Source organism: Balaenoptera acutorostrata, chromosome 6, assembly GCF_949987535.1.
Source record: "Balaenoptera acutorostrata chromosome 6, mBalAcu1.1, whole genome shotgun sequence".
Classification (NCBI taxonomy): Eukaryota; Metazoa; Chordata; class Mammalia; order Artiodactyla; family Balaenopteridae; genus Balaenoptera; species Balaenoptera acutorostrata.
The window spans coordinates 97,942,567-97,967,121 of NC_080069.1; the positions used below are offsets into that span (position 1 = coordinate 97,942,567).

The following is a 24,555-nucleotide window of genomic DNA, read 5'->3' on the forward strand; positions in this document are numbered from 1 at the left end:
AATTAGTTTGAAGTGTTAAATTTTCCTCCTTATTTTAAGGTGATTTATAGGGACTGGATTTCCAACTATAGTTCTAACATCACATTATGCAAGCTGATGTGAACTGTACAGATTTCTTGTAATTTATGTTTTGGTGAATATGAACTAATCTATTTCAGGGTTTTTATCCTAACTTTTCTTGCATGTCACTGCCATTGAAACTTGCATGAAAAGCACTAACTGCCTTCTTTCTCTTCTCCCTGATTTGCTCCAAGGCTGCCAGACAGATCAAGGATAGGTATGGTATAAAACCTACATTTTTATTTAAGTATCAACATTGAAGTCAGAAATGAAATTCAAGAAGTTTCTTATTAGAATCTCATTAGTTAAAATAAATATACCTAATGGCGAAGTGCAAAAAACAAAAGAGAAAAAGTCTTCTGCATATATTCCGGAATAAACAGTATATCAGCAAGATTTTTTAAAAACATAGTTATTGACAATTATGTACTTCCAAAAGAATTTCATTTCTGGTATAATATAGTTTTAGTACAGTTCTTAATTAGCTATGCTAGTAGTTGGGGAACCATTTTGAATAATTAAAAACATATATATTCCTGAATGCATTTTTTGTTGTTCTTAAATTTTACGAATATAAGCGTGTCTTATTTTATGAGAAGTTACAGCCTTATATCGTTCCTCGGAAGCTAAAGCTCTCCTTTTTTGCTCCCTCCTGCAGCTGGCGCAGCCCTAATAAAGCCTTGCCTGAATTTCTTGTCTGGCCTCTAGTCAATTTCTATTGCTCGGGGGTGGGGGGTGGGGGGGGTGTGGAAGGCCAAGAACCCTGGTCGGTATCACAACCACCACCACAAAAGCCAGCCTGATGATAACTCGTTATGTTTGTGATCTGTGTCTCAGATGTACTACTTGGACTCAACCTACTGGACCTACTGGGTCAATAAAGTCCTTAAAAGCCACACACACAAAAAAAGAACTATTGCTCTCCTGCTTCACTGCTCTCCTGTTTAACACCTTTGTATTCTCATTCCATCTTGTTCCTGGTGCCACCTCTATTTCTAATGCCCCTACTGTTTAGTTTGTGGGAGGAGAAAATTAAAGAAAATGATGATAGACTTTGGCTTAAAGGCCTTTACCATTGGTAGAGCCAGGATTAGCACAGGTAATTTAGTACTTGCTGTAATGAATATACAAAAGGGCTAAAAGAGCTGTTGGCAATTTTGGATTGGGTTATCACAGAAGGGATGGTTTTGATCTGCTTGGCTAGTCACTAAGCATTGACTGTAGTGAAATTATCACTTAAGCTTTCTTCATTTGAGGAAAATGAAATTCTCTGAAAGGCACAGCTCTTCAAAGCACCACTCTTGAGTCCTAGATTAAATTATTCATCAGATAATTCACAAAATTATTCTGTATGTATTATGTGAAAACCAGTGTTGCTATTGTTAATCCTGGCTGAAGACTTCAACTCTTGTGTTTTTCTAGTGGGCTTTTATTTGACTAGAGGCAAGATTCACATGGCAGTCAGCATTCTTAACACAAATATTAATTTTTCTATTTTTTGCATATTTTATTTTTTAAATTAATTTTTATTGGAATATAGTTGATTTACAATGTTGTGTTAGTTTCTGCTGTACAGCAGAGTGAATCAGTTATACATATACATACATCCACTCTTTTTTAGGTTCTATTCCCATGTAGGTCATTGCAGAGTATTGAGTAGAGTTCCCTGTGCTATACAGTATTTTTCTTATATTTTATACCAGGGAGTGTTTAAAGACTTGGATCATTCTTATAAATCCTGGATGTAGAAAGGAGATTATGAGAGTTTGAAAGTGAAAAGTGTTGGCTGTATGAGGAATGGATGCTAGGTAGGTCAGTTTTCTGGATAAGGTATATGTGGGTTATGTGTGCTGGAATTTGCTATAAGTAATCCATCTTCCACCCTGGCTAGAGTATTCTTCTGTTTAGCCACCTACTGCACAAAATCCTGCTCTGGTCCATGATTTTCTGGATTAGAAGTCACTTCCTAATCAGGCTTTGAGCCATCCAAAGACTTTGAGAGAAACCTTGCAGTTATTTTCTCTTTGCAAAAATAAAACTAGGAGGAAGAGATCCTTGTGTTCAGCTTGTACTATTAGAAATGAACCTAATGATACATATATACGATGGAATATTACTCAGCCATAAAAAGGAACGAAATCTGGTCATTTGTAGAGATGTGGCTGGACCTAGAGACTTTCATACAGAGTGAAGTAAGTCAGAAAGAGAAAAACAAATATCATATATTAACGCTTATATGTGGAATCTAGAAAAATGGTAATATGAACCTCTTTGCAGGGCAGGAAGAGAAACGCAGACGTAGAGAATGGACGTGTGGACACAGGGGTGAAGGGTAGGGTGGGATGAATTGGGAGATTAGGTTTGACATAAATACACTACCATCTGTAAAATAGATAGCAGGTGGGAACTTGCTATAAAGCACAAGGAGCTCAGCTTGGTGCTCTGTGATGACCTAGACGGGTGGGATGGTTGGGCGAGGGGAGTCCAAAAGGGAGGGGATATATGTATACATACAGCTGATTCACTTCATTGTACAGCAGAAACTAACACAACATTGTGAAGCAATTATACTCCAGTAAAAAAAAAAAAATGGGCAAGGTGAATTAAAACATTCCTAACCACATGGATCCTGTAATGTAGAGAATTATCTGTGGATTTTAGGTTGTTAGTTTGGGCTTTGAGGCACAGTTGTCTAAATATATTCAGTTTAAAAATAAAAAGTTCAGTCTTTTGGAAAATTATAGCATTGTTGTACATCTAACTTGATTTATGGAGACTGAAATTTTCATTGTCTAGAAAATAAAGGTCATTATTCTTTTTTTAGGCTTTGATAGACCTTTCTGATATATCTTTAGGGGATATAATTTTTCTTTGAGGCCATAGTGATATTTTCCCCCCAGATTTATCTTGAAGAGTGTACATACTAAGCTTTTATTTGTTGGTTTTTTTTTAAATTGAAGTATAGTTGATTTACAATGTTGTGTTAATTTCTGCTGTACAGCAAAGTAATTCAGGTATACATAGACGTATACATTTTGAAATATTATTTTCCATTATGGTTTATCACAGGAGAGGCCATAATGGTTAAATCAAGTTTTACAGATAAAGTTTCAGGTTTAAATTCCTTAAAATACTTTCAGATATTTTTCTCAGCAGTTCTCAACAAACTTTTAAATCATCAGGTTTCGAAGCAACCAAGTAAGTTCAAACATGTTCATTGATTCAGTGGGCATTTACCAAGTACCTATCTGAATATAGCTCTTTAAGAAGTCTTTAAATCAAAAGATACTTGGGACTGTCAAGAGCAACATATGTAAGATTTAGCCTTTGTTCCTAACTTCTTATTAATGTAATCTGAAATTTTATTATTGAGAACCAAGAGCTTAAAGTAATAATGTGTGAAATGCTCAGCGTTATACTTGGCATTCAGTTAAGTGTGAGTTCCCTTCTCCATAAATTGTTTTTTAGTATAGCACTTCCTTTTTTTTTTTTAAATTAAAGTGTTGTTGATTTACAATGTTGTGTTAATTTCTGCTGTACAGCAAAGTGATTCATTTATACATATATATATTCTTTTTTTATATTCTTTTCCGTATGGTTTATCACAGGATATTGAAGGTAGTTCCTGTGCTATACAGTAGGACCTTGTTGTTTATCCATTCTATTGATATATATAATAGTTTGTATCTGCTAACCCCGAATTCCCACTCCATCCCTCCACAACCCCTTCTCCCCCTTGACAACCACAAGTCTGTTCTCTCTGTGTGTCTATTTCTGTTTTGTAGGTAAGTTCATTTGTGTCATATTTTAGATTCCACATATAAGTGATATCATATGGTATTTTTTTCTCTCTGACTTACTTCGCTTAGTATGATAATCTCTAGTTCCATCCATGTTGCTGCAAATGGCATTATTTCGTGCTTTTTTTATGTCTGAGTACTATTCCATTGCATACATGTACCATATCGTCTTTATCCTTTCATTTGTCAACGGACATTTAGGTTGTTTCCAAGACTTGGCTATTGTGAATAGTGCTGCCATGAACATAGAGGTGCACGTATCTTTTTGAATTATAGTTTTGTCCAGATGCATGCCCACGAGCAAAATTGCTGAATCATATGGCAACTCTATTTTTAGTTTTTTGAGGAACCTCTATACGGTTCTCCATAGTGGCTGCACCAATTTACATTCACACCAGCAGTGTAGGAGGGTTCCCTTTTCTCCACACCCTCTCCAGCACTTGTTATTTGTAGACTTTTAATGATGGCTATTCTGACCAGTGTGAGGTGGTGCCTCATTGTAGTTTTGATTTGCGTTTTTCTAATAATTAGCGATGATGAGCATTTTTTCATAGCACTTTCTTCTTGATAAATTGATCAGCTGTTGTTCACTCTTTGTTACTACTAAAGTGACTACTTTCCTAGTTTTAAGATGAAAGAAAATGACTGAATACAGCAACAGTGTGACATTTTTCATCCCCAAGTAACTGAATACAGCAACATGTTTGATACCTCTCATACCATTGATCTTTAGGGTAGTTTGGTAGATCTGAATGACTAGGCCTGGTATTCCCTTTGTTCCTGCAGCTCTATTTACGTCCTCTGCCAAATTCTGTACTAGGAGGACAACATTCATGAGTAGCATTTTTGTGTCATTCTTTGACCAAAGATAATAAGGAGAGTTACTTTGTGATCCATGTGGAAATCTACTGTAATATGAAAAATTGAAATTTGAGATAAAATAACAAATGAATAGAATATGAGAATTTCTTTTAATCTCTAGTTTTAATTGACAGACAGTTTCCCCCTGCTTTGGGTAAAATGATGTCTGGTATGGCTTCTTTCTTTTTTTGTTTTGTATACCACATTCATCTAAAATATATTTATTGAGTTTCTATTATTTCCATGGCATATGGTTTCACAAGGCTGTTTCTTCTTGTCTCCTTCCATTCAGCTGATGTTGATACATCAGAGTGATACCTACTAGCATGGTATTCAAAATTGTAATTTTACTTCTCTCCTTTCTCATCCATGGCCTATAGCAGCTACCAAGCTATGCAGTATTTGGTCAGTGTACCTCTACTTTTATTTAAGGACACATGGAATAGCTGTGACAACTAGGCAGAATGTTTGAATCAGGGTATATTTACAGTTCATTATTTGGCATATGAAAAGGAGTGAGGCTGGCATCAGGAAATCAGATTGAGTGTACAGAGGTTCAGATGACTGTTGGGTCTGTTAAAGATGATTTATCTTGGATATTTGTCTCTTGAGTTATTTGTAATTTTATGCAATTTTATAAAACTGGCTGGAGGAAAGTTCTTTAAAGGTTATCTTAAATGTCTTTAAATTTAAAAACATTTTACAGTTTTTTATTAAGTTAATTTTCAAAAGATCTAAAAGCAAATTTCTATTTAGTTTTATTACCTTTGTTAATAGCTTCTGAAATCACTAGAGCAAAGTAAGTTCTATCTGTTCGTTTTATAAGTTAAATAGGATACGATACTTCCCATTCTTTTATTTTTAAAAGAATGTTTATGTTTGTGTTTTCTGTAGAGTGACAATGGCTTCAGCTTTTCGCCTTTCTTTGAAACCAAAGGTCAGTGACAACATGACTCATTTAATGGTGGATTTTTCTCAGGAAAGACAGATACTGCAAACTTTGAAGTTTTTGCCAGGTAAGTTAGTACATGTGTTACATATAAAGTTATTTATAAAACCTTTTTTTTCCTTCAAGATTTTTCTGTAATGAACATTAGAATGTAAATATTAAGGAAGTATAGTGTGATTTTTTTTTTCTTCATTCAGCTAAGGAATAACTGAATTTGCTAGTCTTTATTTTTAGAGAATTATTTTACTGATAGTAAAGATTCCATTTTAAGAATCCCAGAAAGGGATACCTTCTGTTGCTAGTTTGGCAGAGAGAAGCAATATGCCATGGTGGTTCACAGTGAGTCGTGGGGCCAGACTTCTAGATTTGCATCCTGGCTACCACTTACTTGCTGTGTAGCCTTAACAAGTTATTTAACTCTCCCTCATTTTCTTCATCTTTAAAATGTGATGTTTTCCTTCTGGGGTTTTTATAAGGATTAAATGAATTGAGACCTCTAACGCACTTGAAATAGTACCTGGCACATAGTAACACGCAGTGAATGTTAACGGTTATTATTACCATTATTGTGGTGGTTGCTGGTTCAGATGGAATTTTATTTCCAGTAATAATGTGTTAACATTGGTTTAGTAGAGTATTAGTATGAGGGTATTCCAGCAGTCAGAACCATTTGAAATTGAGTCCCAAGTTATTGTCCACAGGTGTGAAAGAGCCAGGTAAGGACCTTCCGGTCATTACTCTCTTTTTACTAACATCAAGTAATGTGGTTAAATTGATAGCTAAAACAATTTGGACTTGGTGATTTGGGGGATCAGGAAATCTCTTGAAAGCGAAGTGTTTTACTTACAGGCTTATGGTTTTTGGAGGTTAGCTGTTTTTGAGTAGAGAATGTTGATCATATGAAACCATTCTTTTCTTCTCTGAAGATTTGGTCCAGGACTTTAGAATATGATTGGAAAGACAAAGTTAGTAGTCATGAAACTATAATGGAACTAGTAATGGTAGTACAAGTGAAGTATTAACTTGTGTGGTATAGATCAGAAGTTCTAGAGGAGTTTAGAGAAGGAAAAGATGAGAGAAGGAATCATAGTTGTAGAGGAAGGAAGTATACATACTTGTCAGTGGTCTGTAAATTGGCCTTTCAGAATTCCTAACCATTATATTTTCTTTCACACTACTACTCAATTCAGAAGGAGAGTCAGGAGTGGTAGATTGTGAATATACACATGAGTAGTAGTAGTTTGATTTAAAAAAAAAAAAACTACTAAAAAAGTAGTCCTCTCACCATTACTTTCCTTCTCTTGGATTTTTAGTGATGGCTTAACAAACCAAGGCCATGTCTGCCGTACAGTCAAGTAGATTGCATGCACAGTTAGGATTTCCTCTTTTGCAAACTGTTAAGACAGTCTGAAGGAATGAGGTATAATGAAAAGCAAGAAATCCTTTTGTGGAGGAGTTTCATCCTGAAGGAAGGTATAATAGGTTGTTAAAATTTATGAAAGGTGAATTCATATTACTAATTTTTTGTATTCTGCTATAGCATAAAGATTTCCTATAAGATCCAATCAGATTAACTTAAAAATGAATACCTTCATCCCTTAATAATTCCTTCTGTAAACACTGCAAAAATCAACTCTATACTGAATTATGTATAGTAATGAGTTTTGGACTTATCTGAGTCTGAAAATTGTAAGTGATGATGATGGATGATAATAATTACAGTCATTTTCTTCTGCTCTAAGCCATTATTTATACATTGAAGCTTAGAGTTTATATCCTTTCTGAGCCTTTGCAGCCAAGAAGAGAAACATGTTTGTGGCAGTGTTGATGTCAATTGTCCTTTTACATTCACATGCAGAGAAAAACATTAGCAGAATTCTTACACCAGTGTCCACACAATTTAACTGTTGCTTTATGGAAGTTGCTGTGAATTGCTTTCCATTCTCATTTCTAAAGAGAGTTCTGCCTTTCCTAATATTTTTATATTACAAGTTTACGAACATTCATCTTCCCCTGGACTTTTATCCCACATTTGTTGAAACTGTTCTCTTACTTCTGTTTAGAATATTGGGTGAACTTCCTACATATCAGATCCAAGTCACTCTTAATTTGACCTACCACTCTTTTTTTTAAATTTAATTTTTATTTTATATTGGGGTATGGTTGATTTACAATGTTGTGTTAGTTTCAGGTGTAAAGCAAAGTGATTCAGTTATCCATACCCATATATCCATTTTTTCAGATTCTTTTCCCATATAGGTTATTATAGAATATTTGACATACCACTCTTAAATTATCTAAATTTTCTTTTTCCCTCCCAAGTTTGCTTTCTTCTGGGGCCATTATTCACAAGAAAGAAGAATCTTCTTGCCAGTACATTCTTACTGGAATGGTAGCTGAATTTGGGAGATAGATAGTGGGGAGTTAGCTGGACCCACTTACAAATTAAGTGATTCTCCCTGTATACAAGCCTCTTGAGACATTCAGTACAGGTTTTAACTCAGCAAAACTATAAAATTACTACATGCCATAGGCCGTTACACTTCCTCACATGTAGGCACTGCACAGCATATTAAATTTATGAATGCCTCTATCTCTTCCCATAGCAATGAATAGTAGTCTGTATTGCTTATGTTCCGGTAACAAGAGACTAACATCTGTAATGTATTATAGGGACAAAACCCCTACAGACAGATGAAGGAAATTAATCATAATGAGAAATGATAAATATTTCTTTGTCTGTTGTCTTACTGATAAGATATATCAGATTCCAAGTATTTATTGTACAATTACACACATGCAGTAGTTCAACTTTGAAGACTATAGCTAATGGAGATCAATTGTCCCACCTCTCTCCTTTCCTCCCTTTCTTACTAGTTAGGCTTGAAGATTTAAAATGTATATCAAATTCCTTTCATCTTGGTCTTGATTATTGTATCTAAGATATTTGGTTTACTTTGTTATTTATTAGGTCTCACATTGCTTTGAATTTTCATGTATAGAATTCCTTTGTTGTTATTGTTATAGTTTTTTACAAAATTAATACTTTGTTTTTTAGAACAAGTTTAGGTTTATGGAAAATTGAACAGGTAATACAGAGAGTTACCATATACTTCCCCTCCTCCCCCACATACAGCTTCCGCAGTTATTAATGTCTTGCATTAGTGTAGTACTTTTGTAGTAATTGATAAATTATTATTAGCTAAAGTCCACAGTTTACATTAGGGTTCACTCTGTGTTACACAGTTCTACGGCTTTTGATAAATGTATCATGTCATGTATCCACCACTACCGTATCATACAGAATAGTTTCACTGCCCTAAAATTCCCTTGTACTCTGCCTGTTCATCCCTTGAATCCTGCAGCCTTGCTATAAGCTTGTTAGTTCCAGGAGTTTTTCTGTTGATTCTTTGAGATTTTCTACATAGACAATCATGTCATCAGCAAACAAAGACAGTTTTATTTCTTCCTTCCTAATTTGTATATGTTTTACTTCTTTTCCTTGTCTTACAGCATTTAGCTAGAACTTCCAGTACAGTGTTGAGTAGGAGTGGAGAGAGGGGATGTCATTGCCTTAGGAGAAAAGTATCTACTTTCTCAACATTAATGTTAACTGTAGGTTTTTTTGTAGATGTTCTTTATCAAGTAAAGTTCCCTAGTTTACTGAGAGCTTTTGTCATGTGTGAATGTTGGATTTTGTAAAATATTTTTTTCTCCATTATTGATATGATCATGTAATTTTTCTTCTGATCATCTGATTTTTCTTCTACTGATGTGATAGCTTACATTAACTAGTTTAGAATGTTGAACCAACCTTACATACTTGGAGTAAATCTTTTGAAACTTTTTTTAGCAACAAAAGGTTTAAATACAGTACTTGCAGTTTCACACATTTCAGACACATGTGTATCACTGGAGGACCACATTCTCCAGTTAGCCTGCTATTTAAATGGAGCATCTGTTAATGTTGAGGAGCTATGGAAAACCTCTTTCATGGAAAAGAAATTGATTAATGTTCATTCATGTTAATTGTGATTCATTTACCTCAGTTTGTTTTAATGAATCATAGAACTCTTTGGAGAAACATTTAAAAATTCTTAAATATTTTGTGGGATCGCAGAGTTCATTTTTGTTCAGTGTTGAGAAATTACAGTTATTTTATAAACTAGGTTTTTTAAATACATTGAAAATACCTTGAATTATTTTAATCTTTGGATTCAAAGCAAGTTATTTTATTTTGTCAATAGTGATTTAATTTATATTCTCCAGCTGTTTGAAATAGCAGATTAAAAACGTGTTGAGCAGTAACAAATCATTCTTGATTCTTTATTCTTAGCATGTTTGAATTGCTTTTTGCTAACTAGGGTTTTAATATACTTTGAATAAGTCTATGAAAAACTGAAATATGAATTTTAAAACAGAGCTATGAAAAATGGTTATTTTGCATTTATAAGGTATCCCTTCTCTTAGCCTGATTCAATTGAACAGTTTAAAAGCGACATGAAAAGCGTAATTTGAACGACAAACATAAATACTGGATTAGTACTATAGTGAGAAACGAGCTTTTTTTTTTTCCTTCAGTTCCCAAAGCTCCAGAGATAGATCCAGTAGAGTGTTTGGTGGCTGACAATTCTGTAACAGTAGCTTGGAGAATGCCAGAAGAAGATAATAAGATTGATCATTTTATACTGGAATATAGGAAAACTAATTTTGATGGACTTCCACGTGTAAAGGATGAGCGATGCTGGGAGATAATTGATAATATTAAGGGTACTGAATATACACTATCAGGTAAGATGACTGCATTTCATGAATCTCATTCTCAGAAGATAGATGTAATTGTGAAAAATATTTTGAATTACATTAAAAGATGAAGTTATTAAGTTTCTTTACCCAAGCTGACTTTTTGTATATTTATCATGGAAATGAATTTCTCTTAAAATATCAAGAAAACCTTCATTTTAATTACTTCTGGATATTTGCAATCTGGTAAAACAGTGTATTTAAAACAAACATGAAGGGATGTTCTGGAAACTGTATTTCAGAGTGACATTCAATTTTTACCTTGGTTTTCTAACAATAAAAAAAGCTGTCAATTTTCTAGATGTATACACTACCCGGCATTTCAGTGATACTGTAAAGACTTGCCTTTACCCTTTTTTGATAACCTTCATGATAATACTTAAAGTTAAGCTATGACTTGGTATTAGAAATTTGTGTGTTGGCCTTTTGATAGTCTTTAAAAACATATCTCCATGTATAGGGGACTTTGGGTATTTGAAATGGCCAAATGTTGCCTGAGTTGTTCAATATTTGTTTTATGTGAGCAGTAACATTACTAACGTTACCATTACTGAGCACTTACCATTTGTCAGGAGCTGGGCTGAAGTGTATTACACAGTACATCTCATTTAATCAGTACAATACCTCTCATTTAGTCTTTACGGTGAAGAGGTTGGTTTTCTCTTTTCTATTTTAACAGACACAAAACTGTGGCCCCGTCAAGTTGTGGAAGGTCCCGTAGCTAGTCATTTTTGGATTGAGATTTTAATCTAGACCTGACTGACTTCAGAGTTTTGCTATTAATCCTTATGCTTCACTTTCTCTGTAAATTCATTTTTCACGTATGAAACAATGTGTCATAAGTATAAAAATTCTCTAGTGTCTACTTTCCAGAAATTGAATATGGTATTTTAAACTGTAGTGTCTCTCCATGAATGAAACCTTACTTATAATGAGGCTTGAGAGTATCTTTTTATTGCTAGGTTTAAAAAGCCCAGTGACAAACTGTATAATTTATTTTGAAGAAAATAATAGATAAATCATGACTTCTCTTATTTCAGGCATTATCACCCTTTTAACATAAATTTGTACCCTTCCTGAGTAAAAAGATAGTTTCAGGGAGGGAAAAATGTCTGTTTAATGGTTCATACTCATACTTTTGGAGTAGATTCCTTTACTTTTCATATCTGAAAGCCATTTTTCATTTTTTCAGGCCTAAAGTTTGATTCAAAGTATATGAATTTCAGAGTGCGGGCTTGTAACAAGGCTGTGGCTGGAGAGTATTCTGATCCAGTGACTCTAGAGACCAAAGGTAAGATCAGTAGCTACTTGTACAGCATGAAACAGAACTTGACATCAGTCATTATTCCAGACTTCGTGACAGGAAACATTTCATGTATAGTTGCCTTCCTTCCCCACCTTGATCCCCCCCCCCTTCCTCCCACCCACCCTGCAAAGGAATTCTCAACAGGAGGAATTTTAAGATGGGAAAATTAGGACTACAGTAGTGGTTTTCATTAGTTTTTCTTTTACCGTGGTTTCAGATGGGTAAAATAGACTGATGATGGTGTTATGTTCTCTCATGCATACTTACTTTACAAATTTCAGTCTAGTATAAATACATTCGCATGACTGAAGTTTTCTCAGAGTTTTCCCAGAGAATGGATTATGACTCAATAATGGGGAAGTATGTATTCAGTTTAGTTCAGCTTCTTTTTGTATTCTAAAATCTTATTGTAGAAATTAACATTTATATATTTTATTAATGTTTACAAAGCTCACAAGTCTTCATTTGATCATTGAAACCATCTTGAGAGATCAGTAGAATAGATATTATTGATATCCATTTTTCAGGTGAAGAAAGTGAAGTTAAAGTCTGTTCCTAGAACTAGCTTGGAAAGTTGTGAATAAGAATCGATTTACAAGTTCTGTGCCAGCCCTTATTGTGGGCCTGGAATGTAAGTGCTTCTAGTCTCTGAGAACAGTTTGGATTTACTGTAGAATAACATATTTAAACACAAGATTTTTCAGGTATTTACCAATTTGAAGGCCACAGTGCTAGAGGTCTTTCCAGTTGTTAGGTGATAACTGACTCAGTTTACTTCCAGAATCAGATTCTGCACACTGTTGTTAGATAGTTGGGCCTTAGAGTGTTCCACTGACCTCTGGTTCATACAGCATTTAAATAGGGTTTGAATGCCAGAAGTTTGATATGATTTGGAGGCTGATATAAAAATATCATATTAGAATAAAGCAAGATATGAGGTTCATAAGTTATTGACAAGACAAATTCATAAGAATATGTTTGCATCAGAAAGATTAAAAGAAACAAAACTAAGTCAAAGTAATTTGGATTAGCAAATGTTTTTATTTGAGAACTACAGATAACTTAGCCAAGAAATGCAATTACTTAGAATTACTTGTTAACAAACTGAGATGATACTGTGGTTTCTTTAGAGATTTTTACCATTTCACAAATAGTCATATTTACAGGCAGATAATCCTTCCTACATAACTTGAACTGATTTTAGCCCTTGTCAGGTAAAATTGCATTATTATTAATATCCTCCCTCAAGAATATTATATGTTTTTTATTTCTTTTGTTCCTTCTCATTTACTTTTTATGTTTAGTGACCAAACTTGGGCCTAAATGTGGTGAATTGTAGATTTCCATTCAAATTCCATAGATTCAGGAAAATGAATAACTGGCTTGAGGTTTCCCTGGAGCTGGGCTGTCTGCTCCTGTTAGCAATGTCTAGATTTTACCAGTCAAATTCTTGGTTTTAGGGTTTGTAGGGAAAGACTAAGTTGGTTCTAGTCCTTTTGAGCAGTTCTCTCTGCGGGGTAAACCCCCTGGGGTTGGGTTAGACTGATACTAAACGCTCCGGCCCACTGAATCTTCTGAGACCTTCTGGGAGACTCAGAGTAAAATTATCTCTCTTTTTTTTTTTTTTTTTTTTGGAATTCCTTTATTTTAAAAAAATTTATTTATTTATTTATTTTTGGCTGTGTTGGGTCTTCGTTTCTGCGCGAGGGCTTTCCCTAGTTGCAGCAAGCGGGGGCCACTCTTCATCGCGGTGCACGGGCCTCTCACTATCACGGCCTCTCTTGTTGCGGAGCACAAGCTCCAGACGCACAGGCTCAGTAGTTGTGGCTCACGGGCCTAGTTGCTCCGCGGCATGTGGGATCTTCCCAGACCAGGGCTCGAACCCGTATCCCCTGCATTGGCAGGCAGATTCTCAACCACTGCACCACCAGGGAAGCTCTAAAATTATCTCTTAAGAAACTATGGGTCACAGGTTTTCTAGGGTTATTCCATACCACTGGAGTGGCCACTAATGACAACAGGAGCTCCAGAGAAAAGTCAGATTTTTAAAATGCTGTGTTAAACAGTTGTTTACTAAGTCTTTGACTTGTTGCAGCCCTTTTTGACCAACCAGTAGAAATAAGTATATGAGCAAAGAACTGGAGGGAAAGGGAGAGAGATGGAGATTTAATAGTTGAGGCCTACCAAAACTTCATATCCTGCCACTTGTGGTGCTTGGTGTGGAAAATAGTGAACATTGTTAATATCTGTCTCTCCAATTGTATGTAACTCTATTTCTTCTGTTACTGGAATTGTCAAAAGTGATGAATAATATTTCTTATGACCAGAATTTTTAAAGTACATTATCCCTTACTTCCTTGTAAAGGTAAATGATGTGATATTAATCACCAATTACTTTCTAGCCTCAATTGTTAGTGTCTATGATATAATTTTACAGTGCCTAGAAAGCAGCCACCAACACACACTAAACACATGAAACATATCTGTGTCTGTGTTCTGATTTTTTTGGTACTTTGTTTTCACACTTTTAACGATATGGAAACTAATATCTGGCCATATTACAGGGCTTATATGAGAGACAGGACTAAAATTTGAGACCTCACTTTTGAGGCCAGTCTTTTATTTGCTTTTAAACTGCATGGTATTATCCCTCTTACCTTAGAGAGCCTCTATGATTTAGTTGAGGCCTCATAAAGGGACAGTGTCCAAAAAAGAAGAGATAAAAGGTTGCACCCCTGGGGCTGGAACCCATGCTTTTCTGTTTGGGTGCTGTGGTATTTGATAAATCTGGTCGCAAGCGGCTTGGGGGTGATACCTGTTTTTGCCACCCTTGACTCTACTCATCTCTCCATCATCAAACACAGGGAATAGCTTTAGGACTTGTTTCTTCCCTTAGGATTTTAACAGGCAACTGAGAGTGATGGCACCTTAGAGTTATATCCAATTTTTCTTTCTCTCAAAAATGCAGATGCCCTCACATGTATTAACTAATAACTAATATAGAGGTTAACCCTGTTTTCTTAAGGCAGTTCATTCTTGGGAATACAGGGTCTCAGTTTTGCTTAATCCTAACTTTTTAGTAACCCACCTGTTGAGGAATTCTGTTTCCATTTTTACTGAAAAGCTGTATTATTTCGTCTTTCAGTAAGCTCTTATCTGTTTACATGCAGATTTTGAAAGCTATTAACTTTTTTGCATATAGTATGACACTTTCTAAAAGTGGTTATGGTCAGTAGATTTGTATTTAGAATATTTAAAATACACTGAGCAATGGGTCAGATGCATAGGTAAAATTAAAGTGCTCTTTTCGAAACAGTAGAGTATGAAAGGATTCTTGATTCACTAGGTAAGCACTAGTTCTCTATATGAATATTTTGTTGTTTGATGATGTATATTTCACGGACACACTGAAACCTTAGCTAAATCACGTATTATCCTTAAGTGAAATGGGGTATTGTAAAGGAATATTTCTTCAGTGAGTACTTACCAGAAATTTCAACTTTTGGAGGGAAGTATAACTAATAAACAGATTTATTGGTGACTATGTAGTAGATAATACCTTGCTTAAGACCCAGTTTCTAGGAATTGCATATTAAATAGGGGGAAATGTGCATTACTCAGCTGTGAATCAATACATTTCAACGATTAACCCTCAGTCAGTATCCAAAGGGAGAAGGTAATACTGTGTTACACTGATTTCCTAAATTAGCAGTTCTGAGTAAGTCTTGTGAATAGTACAGATAGTTCTCCCGATACCAAATAATTTGAAAAGCATAGTTTTGTTTTCGATTTTTAAAATTTGATTTCATTTAAGTAGCCCCTCTCCCCAGTCTGTTCTTTGCCGTGTATATCATCTTTAGCTCTATCAGATGGGTTAGTTCCCTTGCTTCTGCCATCATGGCCTGTTTCTCTGTGGTTGCCTTATTTTGAAACTACTAAGAGTTTAAATATGAAATTATTAAGTGTTAGAGCATAAGAGAAAATGTGTGTGTGCCAGGCTCTATAATTTTTTTTTTTAATATATATGCTAGGTATTATTTTTTTTAATTTTTATTTATTTATGGTTGTGTTGGGTCTTCGTTTCTGTGCGAGGGCTTTCTCTAGTTGCGGCAAGCGGGGGCCACTCCTCATCACGGTGCGCAGGCCTCTCACTATCGCGGCCTCTCTTGTTGCGGAGCACAGGCTCCAGACGCGCAGGCTCAGTAATTGTGGCTCACGGGCCCATTTGCTCCGCGGCATGTGGGATCCTCCCAGACCAGGGCTCGAACCTGTGTCCCCTGCATTGGCAGGCAGATTCTCAACCACTGCGCCACCAGGGAAGCCCCCAGGCTCTATAATTTTTTACACCACATCACTTTCTCCTCATCCTTAATTCTACCACCTCCTCTTCCTATTTAGTCATAACAATCAGCTGATGCTCTAATAATAGGAAATTGAGTTTATTGATTCCAGCAGAAGGAATAGCAGAAAGACCAGTGGCCATGAAAGTACATTGTATTTGGTTGGAGTACAGGATAGATATATAGAGGAGAATAATGGGAAATACAGTAGGAATTAGTAGATTACGGCTTTATCGTTGTAGACTTTAAATTTTAGGATTAGGAATTGGAACTTTATTCTCTATATACAGTGTTAAATCCATTGAGTAGGAAAACAATGTGATGATGGTTGTGCTTCAGAAACTAGAGATATGCTACATTTAAAAAAATTGAAATATTGTTTTGGTTAGCACTTAACTTCAGTTTGGATAACTCATCCTCCCATTTGAACCTGAGAGTTGAAGATACCTGTGTAGAGTGGGATCCTACTGGAGGAAAAGGTCAAGAAAGTAAAATTAAAGGAAAAGAGAACAAGGGCAGGTAAGCTAGTTTATTAAATCTATTATCTGAATAAAATGCTTGTAAATTGATTCTTACTTGACAATAACTTAAAATGAAATTCTTGGGAAGGGTAAGCTGGGGCGAAGTGAGAGAGTGGCATGGACATATATACACTACCAAATGTAAAATAGATAGCTAGTGGGAAGCAGCCACATAGCACAGGGAGATCAGCTCGGTGCTTTGTGACCACCTAGAGGGGTGGGCTAGGGAGGGTGGGAGGGAGATGCAAGAGGGAGGAGATATGGGGATATATGTATATGTATAGCTGATTCACTTTGTTATAAAGCAGAAACTAACACACCACTGTAAAGCAATTATACTCCAATAAAGATGTTAAAAAAAAAGAGAAATTCTTATTAGTAACACCAAAGTGAAGAATATAATATTATCAGTACTTGAGTTTGTCATTAACATTTTTCATTACTTTTTTTTAGTTTCTTTCCTAATCCTCTTCTTACTTACACCTTTTATTTCAGTATTCCATTTCTTTAAAGTTATATCTACAGCAGTTTGAACTGCTTAGAGAGAAATTCCTAGCAATAGTTCCTGAATTTTAGACTTATAGATCACCTGTCTTACCCGAAGGTCTGCAGTGAATGACAACTATTACCATGTACAGTCCCCGTGTCTGGCCCCTGATCAGCAGCCTTATGAACAAAGAGGCAGGCTTGGGACCTTTTGTTATTGTAGGACTTATTTAAATAGTCTCAAAGTATGGGGGCCTCTTTAAACAGAGATAAATTTTGCTCAAACTAAAATAAGGTAATCACTGTGAGTTAAACAGTGAATCAAAAGAAATTCCTCAGCAGGCTTTTGATCTAATTTTATTATAAACTGTTAAATTTAAGTTGTAAAGCAGTCTCTTAACAGTTGCCTATTTTTATCTGACAGTGCCCATGTTACTTCACTGAAGAGACATACAAGGTGATGATCTATGTCTGTATAGTTCTAGGACTTAGTATATCTAGCTTGGCTGAATAACTTACATTTTTCTTTAACCGATAAGCAGAAGCCATTGCAGCAGCCTTCATAAGCTAAAATATTGGTCTGTGTAGACTGTCTGTATTGGTGGCTTATGTTTTGAATTTACAGCATTATAATGTGCTGTATATTATTTGGATTATGTTGTATACAATAACAAAACAATAAGCTCTGCTTTAAAGTCTTTCTTGAATTATTTTCCTTTATCTGATTTTTTCTGCATTTACTTATACTTGGCACCTTTCTTGTTGTGCTGTATTCAATATATCTAACATTACAGCTTTGCATTTATATATATTTGACATGAGGCAGGTTTGAAGTGTCCTATATTTTATAATAATCATGCAGTTTCAGAAGCATCAAGGATAAAAAATAAAGGTCATTACTGAAGTTATTAGGACAGTGCCAGAAAGATGAATCACTTCAAATTGCACAAGTAATAATGTGCTAATTTGAAGATACTCCATATCTTTCCCAGAAACAGAATGTGTTCTGTTTTCAAAATTATCTTTTCTTTTTTCTAGTTTATTTGCTTATTATTGGTGAAAATGATTTCATAGTTAGTGTATTATAAATTGTAAAGTGCTGCTGGATTTAATAGGATCAGTGAAGTTTCATTTGGTCATTTGGAGATTTTTAGACTACTTATATGTAGAATTTCATCATGTTATTTCTCTTTCTCTCTTCCCTCCTTTTAAGAGTATTTTATTATGTAGGCTACTTCTGGAATGTTATATACATTTATTCTTTCCATAAATATTTGTTCACTGCAGGATGTCAGCTGGATGTTTTGGAGTTTATAGGGATAAACACTGTCCCTGCCTTCAAGGAATTTGCCCTAACTTATGTAGATGAGATATATCTCTCTATATAAATAACAATAATACCAGATAGAGATTATGTGTAATAGTATGTGTGAATCAGGGAGTTTAGAGGAAGAAAGATTTCCTGCGCTGCCACATGTTGAAGTGGTCAGTTAGGACAATGAGCCAAACTGAAAGTAACAATCAAGACTTCATGCACTTACTGTGATAGTATAAGCAAGAGGCCGCAAAGGAAAGGGTGTTAGCTCCCCCAGGGTTCCACTTTTCACAACAGAATGGCTCAGGGTGAGGGTTAGGTAAATGAGAGCAGATGGCAGATGGTGAATATCTGAGGATCATGTCACTGGCCAGGAAGGCCCAAGCAAAAGGCTTCTCCTATTGTTTTATGGACCTGAGGCCAAGAAAATGAGAGAGGGGGAAAGGTTAGGAGTAGAAAAGTATTGAGACAGAGTGGAGAAAAGTGTCTTCAGACTGCTTCCTGACCCCTGCCCTCTTTAAGGAGGTCTCTGAAGAGGCAGCTGGAAAGGGTCTCAGCTGGGGGCCCCCTGCTGTAAGGGGGCCTCTGAATACAGGTGCCCAATCTGGGAATGCAGACATGCATATGAGCATGGGGTTGCAGGGGGTATTGCAATTGCTTCTAGAAACTGCAGTGAACTAGCTCTGCACCAAGTCTGGGGTAGAAAAGGCAAGCATTTATAATTGCTTGTTGGGCCTGAAAGATCATACTAGGATTTTGGCCTGGAGCTGGACTCTTCAGAAAAGTTATTTAGCCTGGTAGGATCTGGGAAACCTTCATTAGTGAAATGGTATTTAGGTTGGTTCTCAAATAAGTGGAAGAATGTGTAGCGTTTGGACTTGCAGTGAGAGAAGGAGCAAGGAAAGGAAAAGGCACTGAAGCAGATTGCCTGAGTTTAAGGAACACTTGAGTGACTATATTTAGCTGGATAGTGCTCTCCAGAGGTGAGAAGGCTGGAAAAGCAGAGTGGGCCCAAATCAAGAAGAACCTGAAAAGCCAAGCTAAGTCGTTTGTAGGCAGTAAGAAAGTGCTTGAAGATTTTAAAGTAGGAGAATCAGTTAGGTTTATCTCGTAACAGTGAACAAATGAATTGGGTAGCAGAGAGATCATCTGGGAAGCTGGTAAAACAATCCAGAGTAGAGGTAACAAAGAGCCTTAATTCAGATAGTTGAGTGACTGAGGTGTCTTTAAAGGATGGGATCATGTTTACTTTAAGACAGGGGCCTGGCCAAGCCCCGGGCCTGGCCGTGACCTATAACGGTCGTCCTGGGAGGGGGTGCGCACAGCAGGAGGTGAGCGGCAGGTGAACAAGCGAAGCTTCATCTGCAGCTCCCCATCGCTCCCCGTTGCTCGCCTTACCACCTGAACCATCCTGCCCCCGGTCCATGGAAAAATTGTCTTCCACGAAACCGGTCCCTGATGCCAAAAAGGTTGGGGACCGCCGCTTTAAGACAATAACAGCTGTTGCACTTCTTGCAAAAAGGTACTTAGGGTTGGAAGTCTAGAATGCTGCAAAGGAAGACACCTCCTTATTTAATTTTTCTCTGAAATTTAAGCTGCCATTCTTAGTAGTTACATCTGTTTTTCTTTTTGCCATGCTTTCCCTTTATTTCTTTACTACTGGTAAGTTATAAATTTTTTTTGTTTTATGAATGCAGTGATTTGATATAATTGAAATGTTATTTTTTTAAACATCTTTGGGATTTGATCTATTTTGAATTTTGGGGAGTTAGTGAGAGGCCTTAATACTGTCCAGTTTACCGTATCATATAATTTGATAAAGGGAGGTCAGGTTGCATCTTGTCCATTTTAGTAGAAGAAGTGCTTTATAATACTTGATATTATCCTGTGCCTGGATTTGGATAATTGCTATTTTTCTTTTTAAGAAGAAAAGATACAGAACAAAAATATTGGGTTGGCCAAAAATTTCTTTCATTATTTAAGTAAAAATAAAATACCTATTTTTCATTTTCGCCTGGAACTTTATTGAACAACGTATTCACCATTTTGTTCCACTACCTTCTGCCATTTTTCAGGCAATGTCATAATTCCATCTTCCCAAAACTTTTTATCTTTTTGAGCAAAGAACTGTTCCAGGTGCCTTTTACAGTCTTCCAGGGAGTTGACATTTTTTTCCATTAAGAGAATTTTGTAAAGACCGAAATAAATGGAAATCCAAAGGTGCAATGTCTGGTGAATACGGCGGATGAATCAGAACTTCCCAGCCAAACTGTAACAGTTTTTGCCTGGTCATCAATGAAACATGAGGTCTTGCGTTATCCTTATGGAAGATTATGCATTTTCTGTTGACTAATACCAGACGCTTTTCATCGAGTGCTGCTTTCAGTTGGTCTTAACTGGGAGCAGTACTTGTTGGAATTAATTGTTTGGTTTTCTGGAAGGAGCTCATCATAGAGAACTCCCTTCCAATCCCACCATATACACAACATCACCCTCTTTGGATGAAGACTGGCCTGTGGTGTGGTTGGTGGTGGTTCATTTCACTTGCCCCATGATCTCTTCCGTTCCACGTTATTGAACAGTATCCACTTTTCATCGCCCATCACAATTTGTTTTAAAAATGAAACGTTATCATTACGTTTCAGTAGAGAATCGCACGCAGAAATATGGTCAAGAAGGTTTTTTTCACTTAACTTACGTGGAACCCAAACATCAAAGCGATTAACATAACCGAGCTCATGCAAATGATTTTCAGTGCTTGATTTGGATATTTTGAGTATTTCGTCTACCTCCCATGTTGTTGATTGTTCTCAGTTAATGTCTCGATTTGATTGCTATCAACTTCAACTGGCCTACCCAACCGTGGCACATTATGCAGTGAGAAATCTCCAGCACGAAACTTTGCAAACCACTTTTGACATGTTTGATCAGTCACAGCACCTTCGCCATACACTGCACAAATCTTTTTTTGCATTTCAGTTGTGTTTTTATCTTTCCTGAAATAATAAAGCATAACATGCTGAAAATGTTGCTTTTTTTCTTCCATCTTCAGTATTAAAATGACTACACAAAAATTCACTGATTTTGATAAGTTTTTTTTAAAATGCACACTGATATGATAGCTGTCACAATACAGTCTAACAAAACTGTTTCGAATGAAGTTAAAGACAGCTAAGTGCTAGTAGAGCCATCTTACAGAAAAAAGCTGCACGAACCTTTTGGCCAACCCAATACCTACTGCTTATAAAAAAGGTTATTTAGTTTTGATTATAAGAAGTCTTAAAAAGAAAAATAGCAATTACCCAAATCCATGCACAGGATAATAACAAGTATTATAAAGCATTTCTCCTACCAAAATAAGACTTGCTTTTCATTTAAATTTAACTGCAAGAAATGTAAGCTATAATCCATTATCTTTCTTGAGTTCTTTTTTTTTCCCTTGAGTTCTTTTTTTCCCTTTTTGTATTGTCTCATATTTCAACTGTATGTTCTTTGTACAAGCCTTGCTCAGTCTGCATGGTATTAGTGTTTTTAGCATGCTTTATGTTGATGACTTCTTACATTTAAGTGTTATATTTGACAAATCTGTTTAATAATAAATAATTCAGATAAAATTAAATGTTGCTATTTGTGCAGCGTGATTAGAAATCTTTAGAAAGGTTCATTTCTTGATTTGTAATTTTAGTTTGTGAAACATGTGCAACATAGAATATTTGTTTTTCTTTTTGTTCCTGTTTATCTAGAAGTGGTACACCATCCCCTAAACGGACATCCACAGGCTCCAGGCCACCAGCAGTAAGAGGCAGCAGAGATCGTTTTACTGGGGAATCATATACAGTGCTGGGTAGGATAAACATAATTGTTCTTCATTATCTCAGATTAAAGGCATCATAGTCACATTGGTGGACTTTCCATTCAGCAGTGGAGTGGCTGCCTATGTATTGAATGAATTGTTGCCAAAGTTTCTCCCTCTTGAAGCTTAATTACTTTGGTGGGTTTTCAAATTGTCTTTTTATTGATATGTTTTAAATTCTGCTTCAGTTTACATAGTGCTCCACATTTATAACTCTTGAGGGGATAGTAAGGAAGAGAAGTTCTGAAGCCTTTTATATTCAGAAAAATTAGCAGTAATGTACAAGTCATTATAGCAGATACTCTGCATTTAGTGTCTGTGAGTTAGCATGATTTTTCTCCTGAATCAGATATTTTGTGCCACTTTGTGGGACAACATATAGATAAAACTGTGACTCATAAGGAAGAGGTAAGAGTCAAATTTACCTTCTGATCTTTTGTAGGAGACACTGCTATTGAAAGTGGACAACATTATTGGGAGGTCAAGGCCCAGAAGGATTGTAAATCCTACAGTGTGGGAGTAGCATACAAGACTTTGGGGAAATTTGACCAATTAGGAAAGACAAACACTAGTTGGTGTATCCATGTCAACAACTGGCTACAAAACACATTTGCAGCAAAGCATAATAATAAAGTCAAAGCCTTGGATGTTACTGTTCCTGAAAGAATAGGTGTGTTTTGTGATTTTGATGGGGGTAAGTTTACTGATTTTCTCCTAAGTTATTTCGTCATCGTTGCTTGTATTTCAGTACTTTTCATTAGTAATCATCTCTACAGAATTTCCATAAGTATTGTGGTAAGGGTATTTTGACCTTCTAGGATTTGATCACAAACATAATTTCAGCCCTGTAATTGACTGAAAGGGCACGCGATGTCTGCTTGCAGGCCTGCAAAAGCACTCATCTATAATATACTAAGTTAGTCTGAAAAAAAGATGTTGCTAATTTTAGTCTTGAGCCTTAAAATTTCTTATGCCCGTTTTAATTCCTCCTTTACCTTGTTTTATTACTTGTTAAGAGTGGTAGAGTCAGATTTTTTGAGTTGGAGTAGACCTTAGAAATTACCCAATCCATTTGCCACATAGTGTAAAATCCTTATTACATTATATCTGCAAGTAGTTGCCACTCCTATGCTTGAACTTTTCTATGTGAAGCTAATTGTCTTAGAAGGCAGCCTGTTTCACTATAGGATAACACTTGGTTAGAAGGTTTTTCTTAAATCAACTCACTTTGTCTTCTCAGTAACTTCTGAGACTTTTGCTCTTAAATTTTGTCATCTGAAGAAACACAGAATTATGTTCCCTAATTCATACTTACATTACAGTAAGTCTCCTACATATGAACCTTCAAGTTGTGAACTCTCAAAGATGTGAATGTGTGTTCGCATGTCCAATCATGTAAGTTAATTCAAGTGTCTAGCATACATTGTCACGTGTATACGTCCTCTACAAGTGGTTGTGCTCTTGTGTACTCTACTGTACAGTACTGTATAGGGTACAGTAGTACAGTATCTTTATTTCAAGCCCAGGATGTCAGGAAGCAAGCCTAAAAGCAGCGGTGATGTAGCTGGTGCTACTAAGAAGAGCCAAGTGATAAGGATGGAAACAAAAGTGAAAATAATTGAGAGAGTGGAGCAAGGTGAAAAGATGGTAGACATCGCTCATTCTTATAACACGAATCGTTCAACCATCAGCACAATTCTAAAGAACAAGGACAAGATCGGACATGTGAAGTCTGCTGTGCCGAAGATGTCGACAATAATATTGAAGAAGCGTGGAAAAGTGATGGAGGAGATGGAGAAACTTCTCAGTGTGCGGATGCAGGATCAGCATCAGCGTCGAGTCCCGCTCAGCTTAATGCTGATTCAAGAAAAAGCTAAAAGCCATCATGAAGACTTGAAGAAGAAACATGGCGAAGAATCAGAGGGCACACCTTTTAATGCCAGCCGTGGCTGGTTTCATTGGTTCAAGGCTAGCACCAACCTTCACAACATAGAAGTAAGTGACGAGGCAGCGAGTGCAGATATGGTAGCTGCTCGGGAATTTTCTGAAACGCTTCGAGAAATTGTTGATGAAGGCGTGCATTTACCCAAGCAGGTTTTTAATGTGGATGAGACAGGACTGTACTGGAAGAGGATGCCAGACTGAAGTTACATCAGTAAGGAGGAAAAGGTGATGTCAGGCTGTAAAGCAGCAAAGAATAGGCGAACTCTGTTGTTTGGAGGCAATGCTTCCGGCGATACGAAGCTGAAGCCTCTCTTAGT

At 36.1% G+C, this 24,555-nt stretch overlaps 1 protein-coding gene across 6 annotated transcripts in view; it reads left to right on the plus strand.

The window, feature by feature from the left end:
• The window catches only part of FSD1L (fibronectin type III and SPRY domain containing 1 like), a 66,727-nt gene that overhangs the window by 31,546 nt on the left and 10,626 nt on the right, over positions 1 to 24,555 (plus strand). For 2 of the 6 annotated variants that reach the window (XM_007178263.2, XM_057548805.1), the window contains exons 5-12: positions 255 to 277; positions 5,616 to 5,737; positions 10,252 to 10,461; positions 11,666 to 11,764; positions 16,509 to 16,638; positions 17,551 to 17,583; positions 22,185 to 22,285; positions 22,737 to 22,988. In XM_007178263.2, coding sequence (XP_007178325.1) covers positions 255 to 277; positions 5,616 to 5,737; positions 10,252 to 10,461; positions 11,666 to 11,764; positions 16,509 to 16,638; positions 17,551 to 17,583; positions 22,185 to 22,285; positions 22,737 to 22,988 — 970 coding nt within the window. The remainder of the gene's footprint in view (positions 1 to 254; positions 278 to 5,615; positions 5,738 to 10,251; positions 10,462 to 11,665; positions 11,765 to 16,508; positions 16,639 to 17,550; positions 17,584 to 22,184; positions 22,286 to 22,736; positions 22,989 to 24,555) is intronic. The other 4 variants (XM_007178266.2, XM_007178264.2, XM_007178265.2 and 1 more) reach the window with 4 other exon arrangements.